This window comes from Sceloporus undulatus, chromosome 6, assembly GCF_019175285.1.
Source record: "Sceloporus undulatus isolate JIND9_A2432 ecotype Alabama chromosome 6, SceUnd_v1.1, whole genome shotgun sequence".
Taxonomy (NCBI): Eukaryota; Metazoa; Chordata; class Lepidosauria; order Squamata; family Phrynosomatidae; genus Sceloporus; species Sceloporus undulatus.
The window spans coordinates 109,629,057-109,643,740 of record NC_056527.1 but is presented as its reverse complement, the minus strand read 5'-3'; the positions used below and the strand labels follow the sequence as shown (position 1 = coordinate 109,643,740).

At 40.0% G+C, this 14,684-nt stretch overlaps 2 protein-coding genes across 2 annotated transcripts in view; both read left to right on the top strand.

Annotated features, from left to right (window-relative positions):
* PRSS8 (serine protease 8) overlaps window positions 1-14,684 on the top strand; it is a 687,619-nt gene that overhangs the window by 582,800 nt on the left and 90,135 nt on the right. The gene's annotated exons all lie outside the window — the stretch shown is intronic.
* On the top strand, window positions 4,477-13,729 carry LOC121933805 (up-regulator of cell proliferation-like). Its single transcript, XM_042473798.1, has 3 exons — window positions 4,477-4,639; window positions 6,558-6,614; window positions 7,785-13,729. Exons 1-3 carry the CDS (start codon window positions 4,477-4,479, stop codon window positions 12,500-12,502), a joined length of 4,938 nt encoding a protein of 1,645 aa, XP_042329732.1. The 3' UTR covers window positions 12,503-13,729.

The following is a 14,684-nucleotide window of genomic DNA, read 5'->3' as shown; positions in this document are numbered from 1 at the left end:
AGCAGGCAACTATTTTGTCTTTGTCTCTTTTAGGGAAGTTTATGAAGGGGCGGGGAATATTGGGAGGATGGCAGTAGTGAAGTTACAAGAGGCTGTTGTACTTTGGAAATATCATGAGAAGGCACATCTCATTAGAAAAGACAATGATGATGGGGAAAGCGGAGGAAGGTAGAAAGGGGAAGACCACAAGCCCAATGGACAGACACAATTAGGAAGACCACAGGCCTCAGCCTACAGGACCTAAGCAGAGAAGTAGAGGATAGGGGAGCCTGGAGTCGAGGTTGATTCAAAGGCAGCTAAAAATTACAAATGCATTTCTTACACTATTGAATAGGTTTGGATCATGAATACATATTAATCATGAATGTGTAACTCTAAGTTAGGCATTTCTAACTGACTGTGAATCCAGCCATCGTGTGAGTTCCTACATTTTTGTCAGATCCGGGATTGTTCCAAGAAAATCATCCTTAGAACTTTCCTGCATTGGATGTCTTCCACAAATCACTGAATTATGAATACAAGGCAATTATTGGAATCAACACTCAGTTGGAAAGGCTGCTACTTGATGTAAGGTGTGGACCACTGGTCAGGAAAACTGTCAGAGGACAGAAGACCTTTAATACTGGAGGAGACAATTTCCCCTTCTTTTAAAAATGCAGTTATTTTTATTCGCATGTGATTTTGCCCCAAGCATGAAAATGATCTAGGATGTTTCTGAGGGAAGGTGGACACAAAGTTAGAAGAATAACTTTGATCTTAATTAAAGAAAGGAATTGCTTATGCCAGGAAAAAGGGAAGGGTTAACAAACTGTCATTGGGCAAAGGAATACTGAAAGCAAGGCTGAGAGCCCAAACGTATCTGGTCTCATGAGGTCAGAGACTGTTCTGTGAGCAGAGAGGCTGACTTCCAAGAAACAATTTGCTTTCCTTTTACTTCTTTTTGTGGCTATGCCTTGATGGGGGGATATACTGGAATGGAGTGTTACTACTCCATGTGTTACTGCTCCATTTAGCTGGGGATGGGGTATTTCACCTGACTTGCACTTTCTCCTTGTCTTTGCACCGACCTCTCCTACCCTGCTCTAGTCTATTGGGGTACATTAGTTCCTTCTGGCAGAGTCGCATTGGAGGAACCAGAGATTCCTAGAGAGAACACATTAATCAAATCCGCAAAAGTCAAATCTGCAAATGTGGAGGGCCAATTGTACAGAACAGATGCAAGTTATACAAATGCTGGATTACAGTTAGCAATTTTTATTCATTCCTTGTTTTATACCCTGTGCAAATTTCACATCCACACTGATTTCTCTACTCATACTAATTGGAACTCTAATTTAAGATAGGGTTTTTTTCCATATTTGTGATGACAGAATTATGAAGTCATAATCAACTCCTGCCTTGAGTTTAAAATATGAATCTTTCTGAATAACGGGTAACTGGAGGCAGTTTTAAAGCTTTTATTTCAAAGGGTTGATTAAAGGAAGATGATTTGTAGAAATAAACTGCACAGTGTTCTTACATCCACTTGAAAACTGCTAGATTTGCTATGTGGAATAAGGGATAATGACAAGATTAACAGATTAGTAATGTTACCAAAAGATTTTATAAAAAATGTCCTGTCCTTTTTCTGAATCTTTTGCAGAATGACTTGCTGTGCAGGAATCAGTAGGGAGGCATTTAATGGCACACAGCTAAATATTATCATCTGTGAATAGCAGAAACCTTGGGCCAGAAGCATAGAATCATGAGTTGGAAGAGACCGCAAGGGCCATCCAGTCCAACCCCCTGCCATGCAGGAACTCTCAATCGAAGCATCCCCAACAGATGGCTATCCAGCTTCTACTTAAAGACCTCCAAAGAAGGAGACTCCACTACACTCCAAGGAAGGAGTTTGTTCCACTGTCAAACAGCCTTTCTGTCAGGAAGTTCCTCCTAATGTTGAGGTGGAATTGCTTTTCCTGTAGCTTGCATCCATTGTTCCGGATCCTGTTCTCTGGAGCAGCAGAAAACAAGCTTGTTCTCTCCTCAGAATGACATCCCTTCAGATATTTAAACAGGGCTATCATATCACCTCTTAATCTTCTCCAGGCTAAACATCCCCAGCTCCCTAAGTCTTTCCTCATAGGGCATGGTTTCCAGACCCTTCCATTTTAGTCACCCTCTTTTGGACACGCTCCAAATCCTTTTGGTGCATGACACTGGCAGCTCTGTATTTTCCAACGTCACGTGGCAGTGCCAGGAAAGGGCATGAGGTGAGCCAAGTAAATAGTCGGAAAACTAAATATAGATCTGTATAGGCATAGAACTGTATGTCTTTTCAATGCATTCTTTTTTAAGTGGATTGGAGAACCCAACGTGTATATAAGAAGAAAGGAATTGGAGGGGGGGTCTTTAAGTCTAATTTATTGGAGTCCATTGAAAGGTCAAACAAGTCCTGAAGCTGCCACAAAATTCCTTCTCTCTGATACACTGAAACTGACTAGTAATGCCAAACTTCACAGATGCACCTGTTTCTGTTTTAAAAATAAACCCAATTTAGCATCATATCTATGAAGATAAAAAAAAAGCACCACAAAAATTCTGGTTTCTCTTTCTCTTTTGTTTGTGTATTTAAGGCAATAGCACAAGCCACATTTTGACATAGGTAGGCAGGTCTGTCCCCTGCTTTCACAAGGAGCAGAAGGTAAGTCCTCCCTATATCCTTAAGAGCTGATATTTTATTTTATTTTACTTCTATGCTGCCTTTTCCCCCAAAAGGGACTCAAGGTGGCTTACAATATAAAATGGAGGTAAAAATAATATGTACATTTTTCAGTAATACAGTACTATGATTTAGGATTGCTGTTAATAATTTTTATGAGCCATTCTTATTTCAGGAATTCCCTACATTGTAACCAGAGTTTACATGTGTTTGTATTATGGCAGGATTTTGGAATAGCTAAACAAAGGTTCCAAGGTAATTTACCACAATTTTTATTTATGGATACTCTCAGTCTGTGGTCTATGTTGAAGGGGAAGAAAGACATCCCATCTATAAAGTATACAGACAGGAAATACTAATGAATAATTTGTACAAATTACATAGGGTTGTGCCCACAAGTGATCCTGTGTGAACAAAATTTGTTCAGGATTCAACAGTCCTGTGCTACACCTGCAAGCTGTTCAACAGGGGAATACCAAACAAGAGGAAACTTTAATTGAGGTTTTTCCTCCAACAAAGGTAAATTTTTCATTTGACTGCAATTCACATGTTTTAACTACACAGCATTTAAAAGTTTTTCCAGATGTAGCAATAGGCAAACTTCTGGAAAAATTCATTGTTTTCTGTTTAAGAAGGGGGCCTGTGGCTTCACAAAGTACAGACACAACTTGGAATCCAAGAGAGATTATTTTATTGTTGTTAACAGAGTTAATATTTGGCTGTCTTTTGTCTCAGGCCTAGTCTACACATTAAGTGTATTATGCAAATTGCTGTGGATGTTCACACATTTGCATCCATGTTTAATTGTCTCCACTTTCCTATGTAAATTCACATCTATATGCATCTGTTTACCCTCCCTCTGTCAAAAATGCACAACCGTCTAAAGCCATGAAGCAAATGGATGGCCACATGCTTGATAAAGTTTATCCTTGCAGATATTTGCAGATACTACAGTACAAACTGTGAAGCCTTTCTCGGCTGGGTTTGTGGAGTTTTTCAGAGGACCCCACAAAAAGCCCAATCTCTTCTGAATTGTGTGGAACAGGATCACATTCTGCTTGCATAGAATGAGGAGTATTTTAATTGTATAGACAAGTCCCCAGCCCCCACATGGCCAGGAAGGAGAGTGGCCTCTGCCTACACTGAGATCCCTCTAAAAACACCATCTGATACAGAAATGTAGTCTTATGAGCCATCACCTTTCTTCTCCTGTTTGGTTTTTAAAATATATTTTGTCTGATGAAGGAGCCAGTAGAGCTTGAAAAGCTAGCTTTGTCTATTTTATGCATTCTGGTTGGCCAATGAAAGCATTACTCCTGTGGATTTTGTTGAATTTTGCTGTATGGCCAACACCTGAATATGTTTTCTCCATTGTAATTTCCTGTGCTGTGCCTGCAAGCTGTTTGATAAATAGTTTTTCGGGCTCTGTGGCCATGTTCTAGAAGAGTTTATTTATTCCTGACGTTTCACCAGCATCTGTGGCTGCAATCTTCAGAAAAGCTGGCAAAATGTCAGGCATAAACTCTTCTTGAACATGGCCACAGAGCCTGAAAAACCCACAAAAAACTATGGATGCCGGCCATGAAAGCCTTCGACTTCACATGTTTGATAAATGTTTCCTTTCTGCAACAAGAAGAATTGTTTGTGCATCTATTTTATATTTGTGATAAAACTGCCCAACATCTTCTCTTTCAATCAGTACATTCAGAAGATAAAAAGTTTATTCGTTTTTCTTTTCTTTTTTTAAAACATTTCAGCTTTGTCAATTTCAAAGCATGGCTTCAAGGGAAAAACCCTGTGACATTATACAAAAGGACATAAAGGGTATAACAGAAAGTCTTCAAGTGGAGCAGAAGCTGATCGTGGATGCAGCAGGCTCCCACCTGCTCCTCACACATGGAAAGTGTTACTTCCTGAGTCAAATAAAGAATCCAGAAGGTCAGAAAAACTAATTGACACAGTGCTGGCAAAAGGAGAGTCTACTGTACTCCAGACTAAAGTGGCTGGATAATCTGACTACCTCTCCAAACTTGCACACTATTTCTAAATATTTAGCAGAAGTTGTTGAATATTGTTTTCTAAAACTATTTATGTGGGAGCATTTATTTGTTTGTTTGCTTGCTTTAACTAAAGGCTGGGTTCACTGACTCAGGACCTTACCACACGGGGGCTTTTTGAGCGTCAGTTCGCATTGGCCAATGCATATTCGCGTTATATAGCATTGGAGTTCCACACCCCCGCTCTCTGAATACGCTTTGCCGATTCGTATTCGCGTCATATCGCTCCCAGACTTTGGAACTCCCTCCCAAGAGAGGGCTGGTTGGCCCCATCTTTGGTTTCCTTTTGGCAGCAGGTTAAAATGTTTTCTGTGCTGCCAGTCCTTTACAAACTGTTGAGGTTGGGCTCTTAAAGTTGTATGGTGCTGATTTTGAAGGGTCTGTATATAAATCTTTATTTTTATTGTTGTAATGCATTTTAGTATTTTTAAATTTTTTAATATATGATTGTTTACCATATATACTCCATTATAAGTCGACCATCCTCATGTATAAATCAAAGGCAGGTTTTGGGGCCAAATTTACAGCGTTTGATATGACCCGTGGATAGGTTGAGAGTAAAACGTAAGGGTATGTAGGTGAGAAAGAATAAAGGATGAAGCAAAGGAAAACAATGCTGAAGAACTTACTAAATTCTATCAGTCATAACTGTTTGTGCTCAACCTAAAGGCTGGATGGATGAGAGAGTAGAGAGGGATTGCTGCTTCCAGGACAGATTACTCTCTTGCCTCTCAGCAAAGGATGGTTCCTCTTTTTTTTTTTCTGGCAGGAGTTAAAGTACAGTACTTTATGCGTAGATAAGTCGACACAGGTTTATTTTTGGGGGGGAGGATTTTTTGACTAAAATTTTGAGACTTATACATGAGTATCTACAGCAATTGTATATTTTACACTTTCATTTAACTTTTGTAGCATTTTAACCTATACTGTTTTAAAATGTTGTTAGCCATCTTGAGTTCCATTATTGGGAGAAAGGCCAGAAATAAATGAATTAGATAAATCAATGAAAGGAAGAAGATAAAGCAAAAATTAATGGAACATGGTGTGAGTGGAAGAGTACAATTTGTTATACATACATTGGAGCAGAGCAGACATGTAGTCTCAGCTAGCTTTCTTCTCACCTCTGGGAGTCCAGGGGGGATGTGTTGTGAAGATCACTGCTGCTAACTTTGGTTGCCACTCAGCAGGCCTTTGTCTCTCCAAATATACAGAAATAGATTCAGAAGCACATAATAGGGAACTAGTTTAACCATTTGCTATGGTTCCCATCCAGACTGACCCACCACCCCCCCCAGAAATGTATGTTGCCAAGTGTGATCCATTGATCAAAAACTAAAATTGGGGCCTGGTTTAGCAAGTTTGCAACATTTTAGACAAAATATGAGTTCAAGACAATTTGCTGTTACTTGTTTATCAATAACGAAAAGTAGTTAAACTGAAATATTTAATGAGAATGTGTGAGAGAGCACAGCTAATTTGGAGGAAAAGTGATATTGAAACAAATGTTGGCCTTTGCTATATATTGTAAGACATGACAGATTCTTAATTCTTCCTTTACTGGTGGACAAACCATCTTATTTTCATATGAACTAAGACATAATAATAATTTATTTATTTATTTATTTATATCCTGCTTTTCTGTTATATAAGAACCATTCTGATAATGTTTGCACTTCCATATCTACATCCCTCTGTAGTAATATACAAAGAAATGTCTTTTCTGACTTGCTTCAGAATTTTTGTGAATGAGTTCATCACTAGTATAAATATATTTTTCTGCTTAAAACATTTGCTTTCAGAAGAGAAAACTCCCAAACAGAGTGCTCCAGAAGAGGCAAAGAAAGGTGTTTCAGAAGGTATTCCCTTCCATAACCATTTGGTCACTATGTTCCATGTAAAACATGGCCTTTTGTCCTTCCTTCCTAGATGGTTTCACAAGAAGCAGAATAAACTATGAAGGGATAGATCAGGCTTTGCTGACAATATTCTTCTTATCCTTAGTACAGTTTGCTCTAGCATTGTAAAAAATGACCCTTTCTCATCTGGTTCCTGAAGGGGCAGGCGAGATTTTTTTTTTACTCTTCTCGTTCTTTACAGAACAAGATATTTAAAATTTATCATCCCTCTCTTGTCAGGGAAAAGTGACATATTCCTGACAAATTCCCAGAATGATCAAAAGTGAACAATTGAACATTGGCTCAAATTATGTCTGCGGATGCTAATTCCATTTGCATTAACCTGTACCTGCATGCTCTAGGCTATAGTTTTGATCTTTTCCCTACTCCTCCAGCTGTCTCTTTGTAACCTCCTATTCAAAGCAAAAGGTACATGATCAGAAACAACTGCTACTCTGAATCTCAGACTTTTCCAAGCTCTGATCTTCTTACGACTATGACTCCCATAATCCAGAACCACCAAACTGTCTGAGGATGAAGGGAGTTGTAGTTCAACCTAATTAGGGTTTCTTAGGCAAGGAATACTCAGACATGGTTATGACAGTTATTTCCTCTGAAACAGAGCCTCCAGCACCTGCTATTCTTTGGTGTGTTACTAGACTGTTGTGTTAAAATTCAAAGATATAGCCGTGTTAGTCTGTAGAATCAGTATGTAGAGAGATCTTGTAGCATCTTTGAGACTAACTGAAAGAAAGAAGTTGGCAGCATGAACTTCCGTGGACTTCAGTCTACTTTGTTGTGTTATTAGAGGGCATTTAATGGGATACCTGTCATGATTCTTATTTAATGAAAGTTCCAGGTCAGTACTAACTCAGTATGAATTCAGTAATCTGTGTTCTTGGGATTGTAAACATTCTAATATATTTATTGATCTCAGAGCCAGCTATGCAAAAGTTTTACATACTGTATTTCATAATAATACATAGTGTTAACTGCTTGATAAGCACTTGACAAAGGTGAAAAATCATGTGTGATGGGAAAGGGCAGAAGATTATATGGACAACAGTGGAGCTAAATGCAGAGACTCAATAGTGATGAAAATACTAACACACACTTTAAATCTTTTTGCAGAGAGAAGTAAGGCACTGGAGGATATTCTCTCTAAATTAAAATTACTCAAGCAAAAAAGCAATAAACTCACTCTACAAGAAACCCTTGAAATCGGTTCTGGAAGTCTAAAGCAATGCACTCCTCATAACCTGGAAGACCTCCCATGGCATTTTCTGAGGAAGGTCCTGGCATTAAATGTGACCGCCCGAAACACAAGCCTGGAGCAGGGAACAACTGATGGAGAATGTCTGAGAGGAGTGGAAAATGAAAAAAGCATAGAGGATAGCATTTTGATCATTCCTGAGATAGATACAAAGCAGTCCATGAACCCCGTTGATGTCCTTTGCGCTCTTCTGCTTTGTTCAAATACTTTCCTTCTACAAGAGATCTTCTCCAAAATGTCCCTGTGCCAGTTTGCCCTGCCTTTGCTTTTGCCAGCCTTAGAAGCACCCAAGGGCACCCTGATGCTTTGGGCCATGAGAGACATTGTGAAGAAATGGAGGCCCCATTCCCTGGCTGGAAGCAGAGGCTTTAGAGAAGAGAACCTGGTGCTCATCTCTATGCCAGTAATTTCCTTTGTGAGGCTAGGCAGCTCCACTTGCTCCAAGTCCAAGCTCCTCAATGATTTTCTCAGCCCCTCTGAACAGTACCATGACTTCTTCATACACAGAGACATGGAGGGTGGGAACATCCCTCGAGAAATTGCTGATGGGTTGGTAGAAATTGCCTGGTATTTTCCAGGAGGCCAAGAAAACTCCGATCTCTTCTCAGACCCAGTTGCAGTTACAAATTTACGTGGAGATGTTGAGTCAAACTGGGTGCAGTTTAGTTTTCTGTCAGAGGTTTCTACTGCTCTGTTTATATTTGCTGAACACATAAGTGAGAGAGAGTATAACTTGTTGTCTTTATTGAAAGAATCATCCACTCAGTATTATTTCATAATCGAACATGATGGTAGAAATACCAGGGAAACTTTGGCTTTTTTAAATAAATTGGCTCCAGTGCTTAAGCTTAAGAGTTCACATATATTGCCCAAAGCTGCCACAACTAATAAAGCAGACTTTGTGGGAAAGCTGCGATCTACTGTCAGAAGAATCATCTGCTCTTCTCACAAAAACCTCAGTGTCCAAAACATGGCTGATGTGGCCCGTGAGCTCAGCATCTGGGTGGATGAGGACTCCCAAGATTGTCAGAATGGTCTCCAATCTGCTGAACAAATCACACAAAAAATAAAAGATGTTGCAGATTACAAGAAAGTAATGTTGAAACTCCAAGGTGATGTCTGGAAAAATCTGGCAGTAGTGGAGAAAGAGCTGTGCAGAATGGAAAAACAAGGGGCCAAGCCTTCTGAAGAATACAGATCTGAACTGATAGACAGATCATTGAAACTACGTGAACAGCAACACAAATGTCAGCCCACCATTGCTTTAAATAATTTCATTGATGGCTTAATACGTTTGAGCCCAAGAAAGAAGCACTACTTTTTGAAATGGATGAAGTTCAACTTGGATTCTGTTGCTAGGGAGAATCTTTTGAGGTTGCGGGATGCCTACAAAGAGAAATGCAAGACTTTAAAAAATGATGGCCAGACAATTGTACAGATAGATCGACAGATAGTCTCCTCTTCCTTGGGAGTTGAACATTTCCTACGTGAGTTAGGGCAGTTTTATGAAGCAGAATATTCAGTGGTTAAAGAAGGAAAAATGGCAAAATCCAACAGGAAATTTGTCCATTTCCCAAATATTGCAGCTGATTTGATGCTGGAAGGGTTTCCTTTAGAGCTGATTGATGGAGATGCTTCCAATATTCCCTTGCAGTGGATAACAGATATCCTGACTGAACTCAATGAGAAACTAAAAGGGCAGTCCAAAATGATCGTGGTAACTGTGCTGGGTGTACAAAGCACTGGGAAATCTACTTTGCTCAACACCATGTTTGGACTACAGTTTCCTGTTAGCAGTGGTCGATGCACACGAGGTGCCTTTATGACGCTCCTTAAAGTCAGTGAAGACATGGGTCAAGAGCTTGGCTGTGACTTCCTTCTGGTGATAGACACAGAAGGCTTGAAAGCTCCAGAACTTGCCGAATTAGAAGAGAGCTATCAGCATGACAATGAATTGGCCACTCTTGTGATTGGGCTGAGCGACATCACCATAGTGAACATGGCCATGGAGAATGCCACTGAAATGAAAGACGTCCTGCAAATTGTAACCCATGCTTTCCTCAGGATGAAGGAGATTGGTCAAAAACCCAACTGCCAGTTTGTTCACCAGAATGTCAGTGATGTTTCTGCCCATGACCAGAACATGAGGGACAGGAAACGCCTTTTAGAACAGCTCAATGAAATGACTCAGGCAGCAGCCAAAATGGAAAAAGTTGACAGAAATACCAAATTTTCACATATTTTGGACTATGACCCAGAGATGAATAATTGGTACATCCCAGGTTTGTGGCATGGAGTCCCACCAATGGCTCCAGTTAATATGGGGTACAGTGAAAAGGTATTTGAGTTGAAGCAGCACCTAATTAAATTCATAAGGAACCGCTCAGAAAAAACGTCATGCAAGGACATCCCAGCATTTATTGAATGGTTGAAGAGCCTGTGGAATGCTGTGAAACATGAAGACTTCATCTTCAGCTTCCGCAACAGCCTCATAGCTGAAGCTTATAATAATCTTTCTGTAAAATATTCTGAATGGGATTGGAGTTTTCGCAAAGAAATGCATTTCTGGGTATCTGAACAGGAAAATAAATTGCAGAATGTTTTTCCTCAGATTGATCCATCCAGGTTGAAATGCGAGCTTCAGCAGAAGTTATCAACTGAGGAAGAGAAGATTTTGAAGAATTTGGATCAATACTTTGAAAGTGGAGCAGTAAACATTCATCTAGTGGAAAGGTACAGAGAAGATTTTGTCAGGAATGCCAATAGTCTGAAGAATGAACTTAAAAGCTCTTTGTGTAAGAAATTAGATGATGCCATTGACATTAAAAAGGGACAGCATAAGATAGAGTCTCTTCAAACTGAATACTTGAAAACAATTGAAGGGAAAGTTGACCAGCTTCTTGAAGAATGCAGAAGGAAAGAGCATGTTGTAGAAGAGCAGGAATTGAAAAGAGAGTTTGATCAAATGTGGAAAGAAACATTGTCAGAATTACCTCTTGTTCACCTAGAAGAACGTGATATTTATGCAGATGTTGAATTTTATCTGAGAAAGCATGTGGAATCTCAAAGTAAACTAGTCACACAAAAATTAAGTAAAAAGGGGGGTTTAAGAAATTATAGACTAAACACTTTCCAAATAAATAATGAATATATAGAATCAATATGGCAGAAATATGGAGTTCCTCATTCAGAACAATATTTGCTGAAGATTGCAATAAAAGAACTCTCTATTGCATTGATATCCAAGTGCATTTCATATATTGATGAAAAGGTCAATTCCAGAAGAGATTATGTTTCAACATACTGTGGAGAACTTCTCTGTCTGATCAGTCAGAAGCTTCAAGAGAGTCATGTTCAAAAATTTGTTGCAATGCCTATCTTTGAAGTAGACCTGAAGCTTCACATTTTAGGAGAAGCAGCTTACAAATTCCAGCAAATGCATAAGGATTTCATTAAGGAAAATGATCCCCAGAGATGCTTGGAGAAACTGAAGCCTCATTATTTTTCCCTGTTCAAAGATCTTTATCAGGAAAAAGATGCTCAGCAAATCAGAGCTAAAGACTTTTGTGACAGGTGTCTCCATCCCGCCTTAGAAGATCATATCAACCAAAGACTTGGGATCGAAATAGTAGATAAATTCCGTAACAGTGAGCAATCCATTGAATGTTCTTGTCGGAATTTCTTTCAGTTTACAATCTTAAAGGAGCTGCTGGATGAGTGGAAATTTGACCAATATGTGAAATACATTAGAAACTATGAAGAGTTTGTCAAAAACTGGATTTGGAAACGAATGAAGGATTGCTATATCAAAAAAGAGAATTTGAAGAACCTGGAGGAAGACATTATGTCAGGAATACTACGAAAAATTAAGAACACTCTGAACATCCTGAAAAACAAAGATGTTACAAGTTTATCTGAATTTGTGGACAATTTTTGTCTGGAACTGCAAAAGGACTTGGCCATATCTAAGGGTAATCTAGTGGGCTTAGAGTTTAGTAGTGCATTTGATCCTGGCCAATTTTCTGCTTATGTTGAGAATTTTCTCCTTGATTTGCAAAAACAGATACTCTCCAAACTGGATTTTCTGGATATAGCATCCAAGCTTTCAAGATTATCTGTGAAGCCCCAGGATGAGATCTTCAAGCAAGTGTTTGGCTGCGGGAAGCAGTGTCCCTTCTGCAAAGTTGCCTGTGAAGCTGGGGGTGGTGCCCACAAGGAGCATTTTGCAGCAGTCCATCGGCCTCAAGGACTGGGAGGATGGCGACTTCATCAAATAGAAACACTTTACTATAACATGTGTTCCACTGATGTGGCTTCAAACCAGGAGTTCTACTGTCCAGAAAAAGACTATCAGCTTCATCCATACAAAGATTATCGTGTGTATTATCCAGATTGGCACATTCAACCAGATCCCAGTATTAATGCTTCAGATTACTGGAAGTTTATTTTTAAAGAATTGAATCATGACTTTGCCAGAGAATATAGGGCTAAACCAGCAGATCTACCAGAGGACTGGAAGACAATAACCAAAGAACAGGCTTTCCAAGCCTTGAAGGAATCTTACAATATGAAGTAAATATAATTCTTCTGAATAATCACTAAATAAACAGATTTGCCAGAAGACTGGGAGAACAGGCTCTGCAAACCTTGATGGAATCTCATAATATCAAGTATACATCCATCGCTTGAACAAATTATTTTATATTAAAGAGCATTTGTTTCAAAGACTGACCTTCATTTCTCTCTTGTACGTAATATCCTTATAAAAACCTGATGTTGTAACCAGAATGCCATGTATGAAATTATTCTGCCCATTAGCAAGACTGGATTAGTAAATCAGTAAAGGATCCTTTGGAAGATGAAGAACTGATAATGTGTTACTCCCAATTACCAGTAGCAGTCAGCAACCCAAATGCCCATTCCCGTTTACTGAAATAGTGTAACTGCCTGCCAAGTATGCATCCTTGACTAAATCGGGATGAGGCTCCTTCCTCTTTGTTGCCAGATGTGTGTCTCTGTGGAATTTAGATCTCTGGGAGGCTGAAGGAAATTCTTATTTAGAGCATTTTTGCAGTGATCAATTGGCCTATGGAACCAGGAAAATATTAAGAAATAAAACTGGAAAGCTGTGTTCATGATTTCTGTTCCAATGCTGTTGTTTCTTAGGATGTTATCACAAGTGAGGAACTTCTCTTAATTTTGAATGAAAAGAAAGTGGGGCCATAATGCATTTACGTGAATTCGCTAGTTTAGCGAATTTACATGAATGAGAATAGGGTTCGAACTGGTTTCCCGTTGCCTGAAAATAGCATGCCATTGCCTGAATTTGCATGTGATCATCTCTCACGCAATAATGTTAAACCCCATGATTGCGTTCAGATTGCTACTGGATTATACTTCCAATTTCCCTTGTCTGATAACGTCCTTACTTTGCAGTCAAAAAGCATGCCACAAAATGGGATCTTGTCAGAACCTGCAGTCCTGGCATGTACTTTACTTAAGCTTTGTAGTTTGGAAGTGCAGGATGATGGGTTGTATTACACTGTTCCCATTATATAGGAAAGGAATGCACTAACAAGCAGATGTCTGGGGAGTAGAGATGTTGCTAGAAGTGTCAAGCTCAGTCCCATGAGGAGGGCTGGAACAGGGCTAGTGGAAACAGTAAGCCTGGGAACTTGGATTGTTTTGATGTATGTGTGAATAAGGCACAAGCTCACACAAATGTTTGAATGATTCTGTGCTTTTATTATACTGTATAATCAAAAGTGTTTTAGTCCTAATAACAATATCATGCTGTGTGTTTCTTCAGTTTCTGAATAAAGCTTGCTGATTTATTCTGAATCTGGTGTTTTCTGAACTAAGGACATGATAGAATTCAATCTCTACAACCTGTTTTGGTGGCAGCGGTGGGATAACAAAAATGCCAAGTGCCTGCCACAATAGAAAGGTTGTCCCTCACAGCCAGTAACACCCCTGAAGGTCCCAACGGAACGCTCCCCTTGAACAATAACCCAGCCTCAAACCTCTCTCAGAAGAGCTTGGGGTTGGAGAGTGGGGATGGGCAAACTCTGCCAGGAAACCCTCCTCTCCCGAGCGTCTCACGGCTTCTGAATCTTCCCACTCTGGCCAGCAAAGTCCTTCTCTCTTGGCTACGCCTGCCGGCTTGCCCGAACGCTGACCTTTTTCCCTACACACGACCGCCTCACCGCCTTCTCTTCCACTCATGCCCTCTTCCTCGAGCGCCTCTCCCTTTTCCCTTTTATCTGTCAGCCCCCAGGGACGTAGCCAGGATTTTAGGAAGGGGGGGTCCAGACTAAGTGCCACCATTATAATGGGGTTTGGGTGCAGCGGCGCAGCAGCACACATCATTCATTTTTCTAATGGAAGGGGGGGCAGACCCCAAGGACCCCCCCCCTTGGCTATGTCCCTGCAGACCCTCCCTTGTAGGGCCTGCCTCCCAGGGTCTTCCCTTCTCTCCTTTGCAGAACCGTCACCTCTCCCTTTCCGGGGCAACCTTCTTCAGTCTCTCTCATGCCCTTCTCCTTGTTACACAGGTCTCTCAGTAAATATCAGAAAGAGTCTGTCTCTTGATAAAATAACAAAAATCAAGAAGAAGGTTCTCCCCTTGGCAGGAGCCAAAATAACAGACCTAATGTCACAGGTACACATACTGGGTCTAACTGTTTTCGATATTCACACTTGAGCAAGGTTTCACTGTTATCTGCAGTGCCTCTTCAGACCCTGATAAACATTCATAA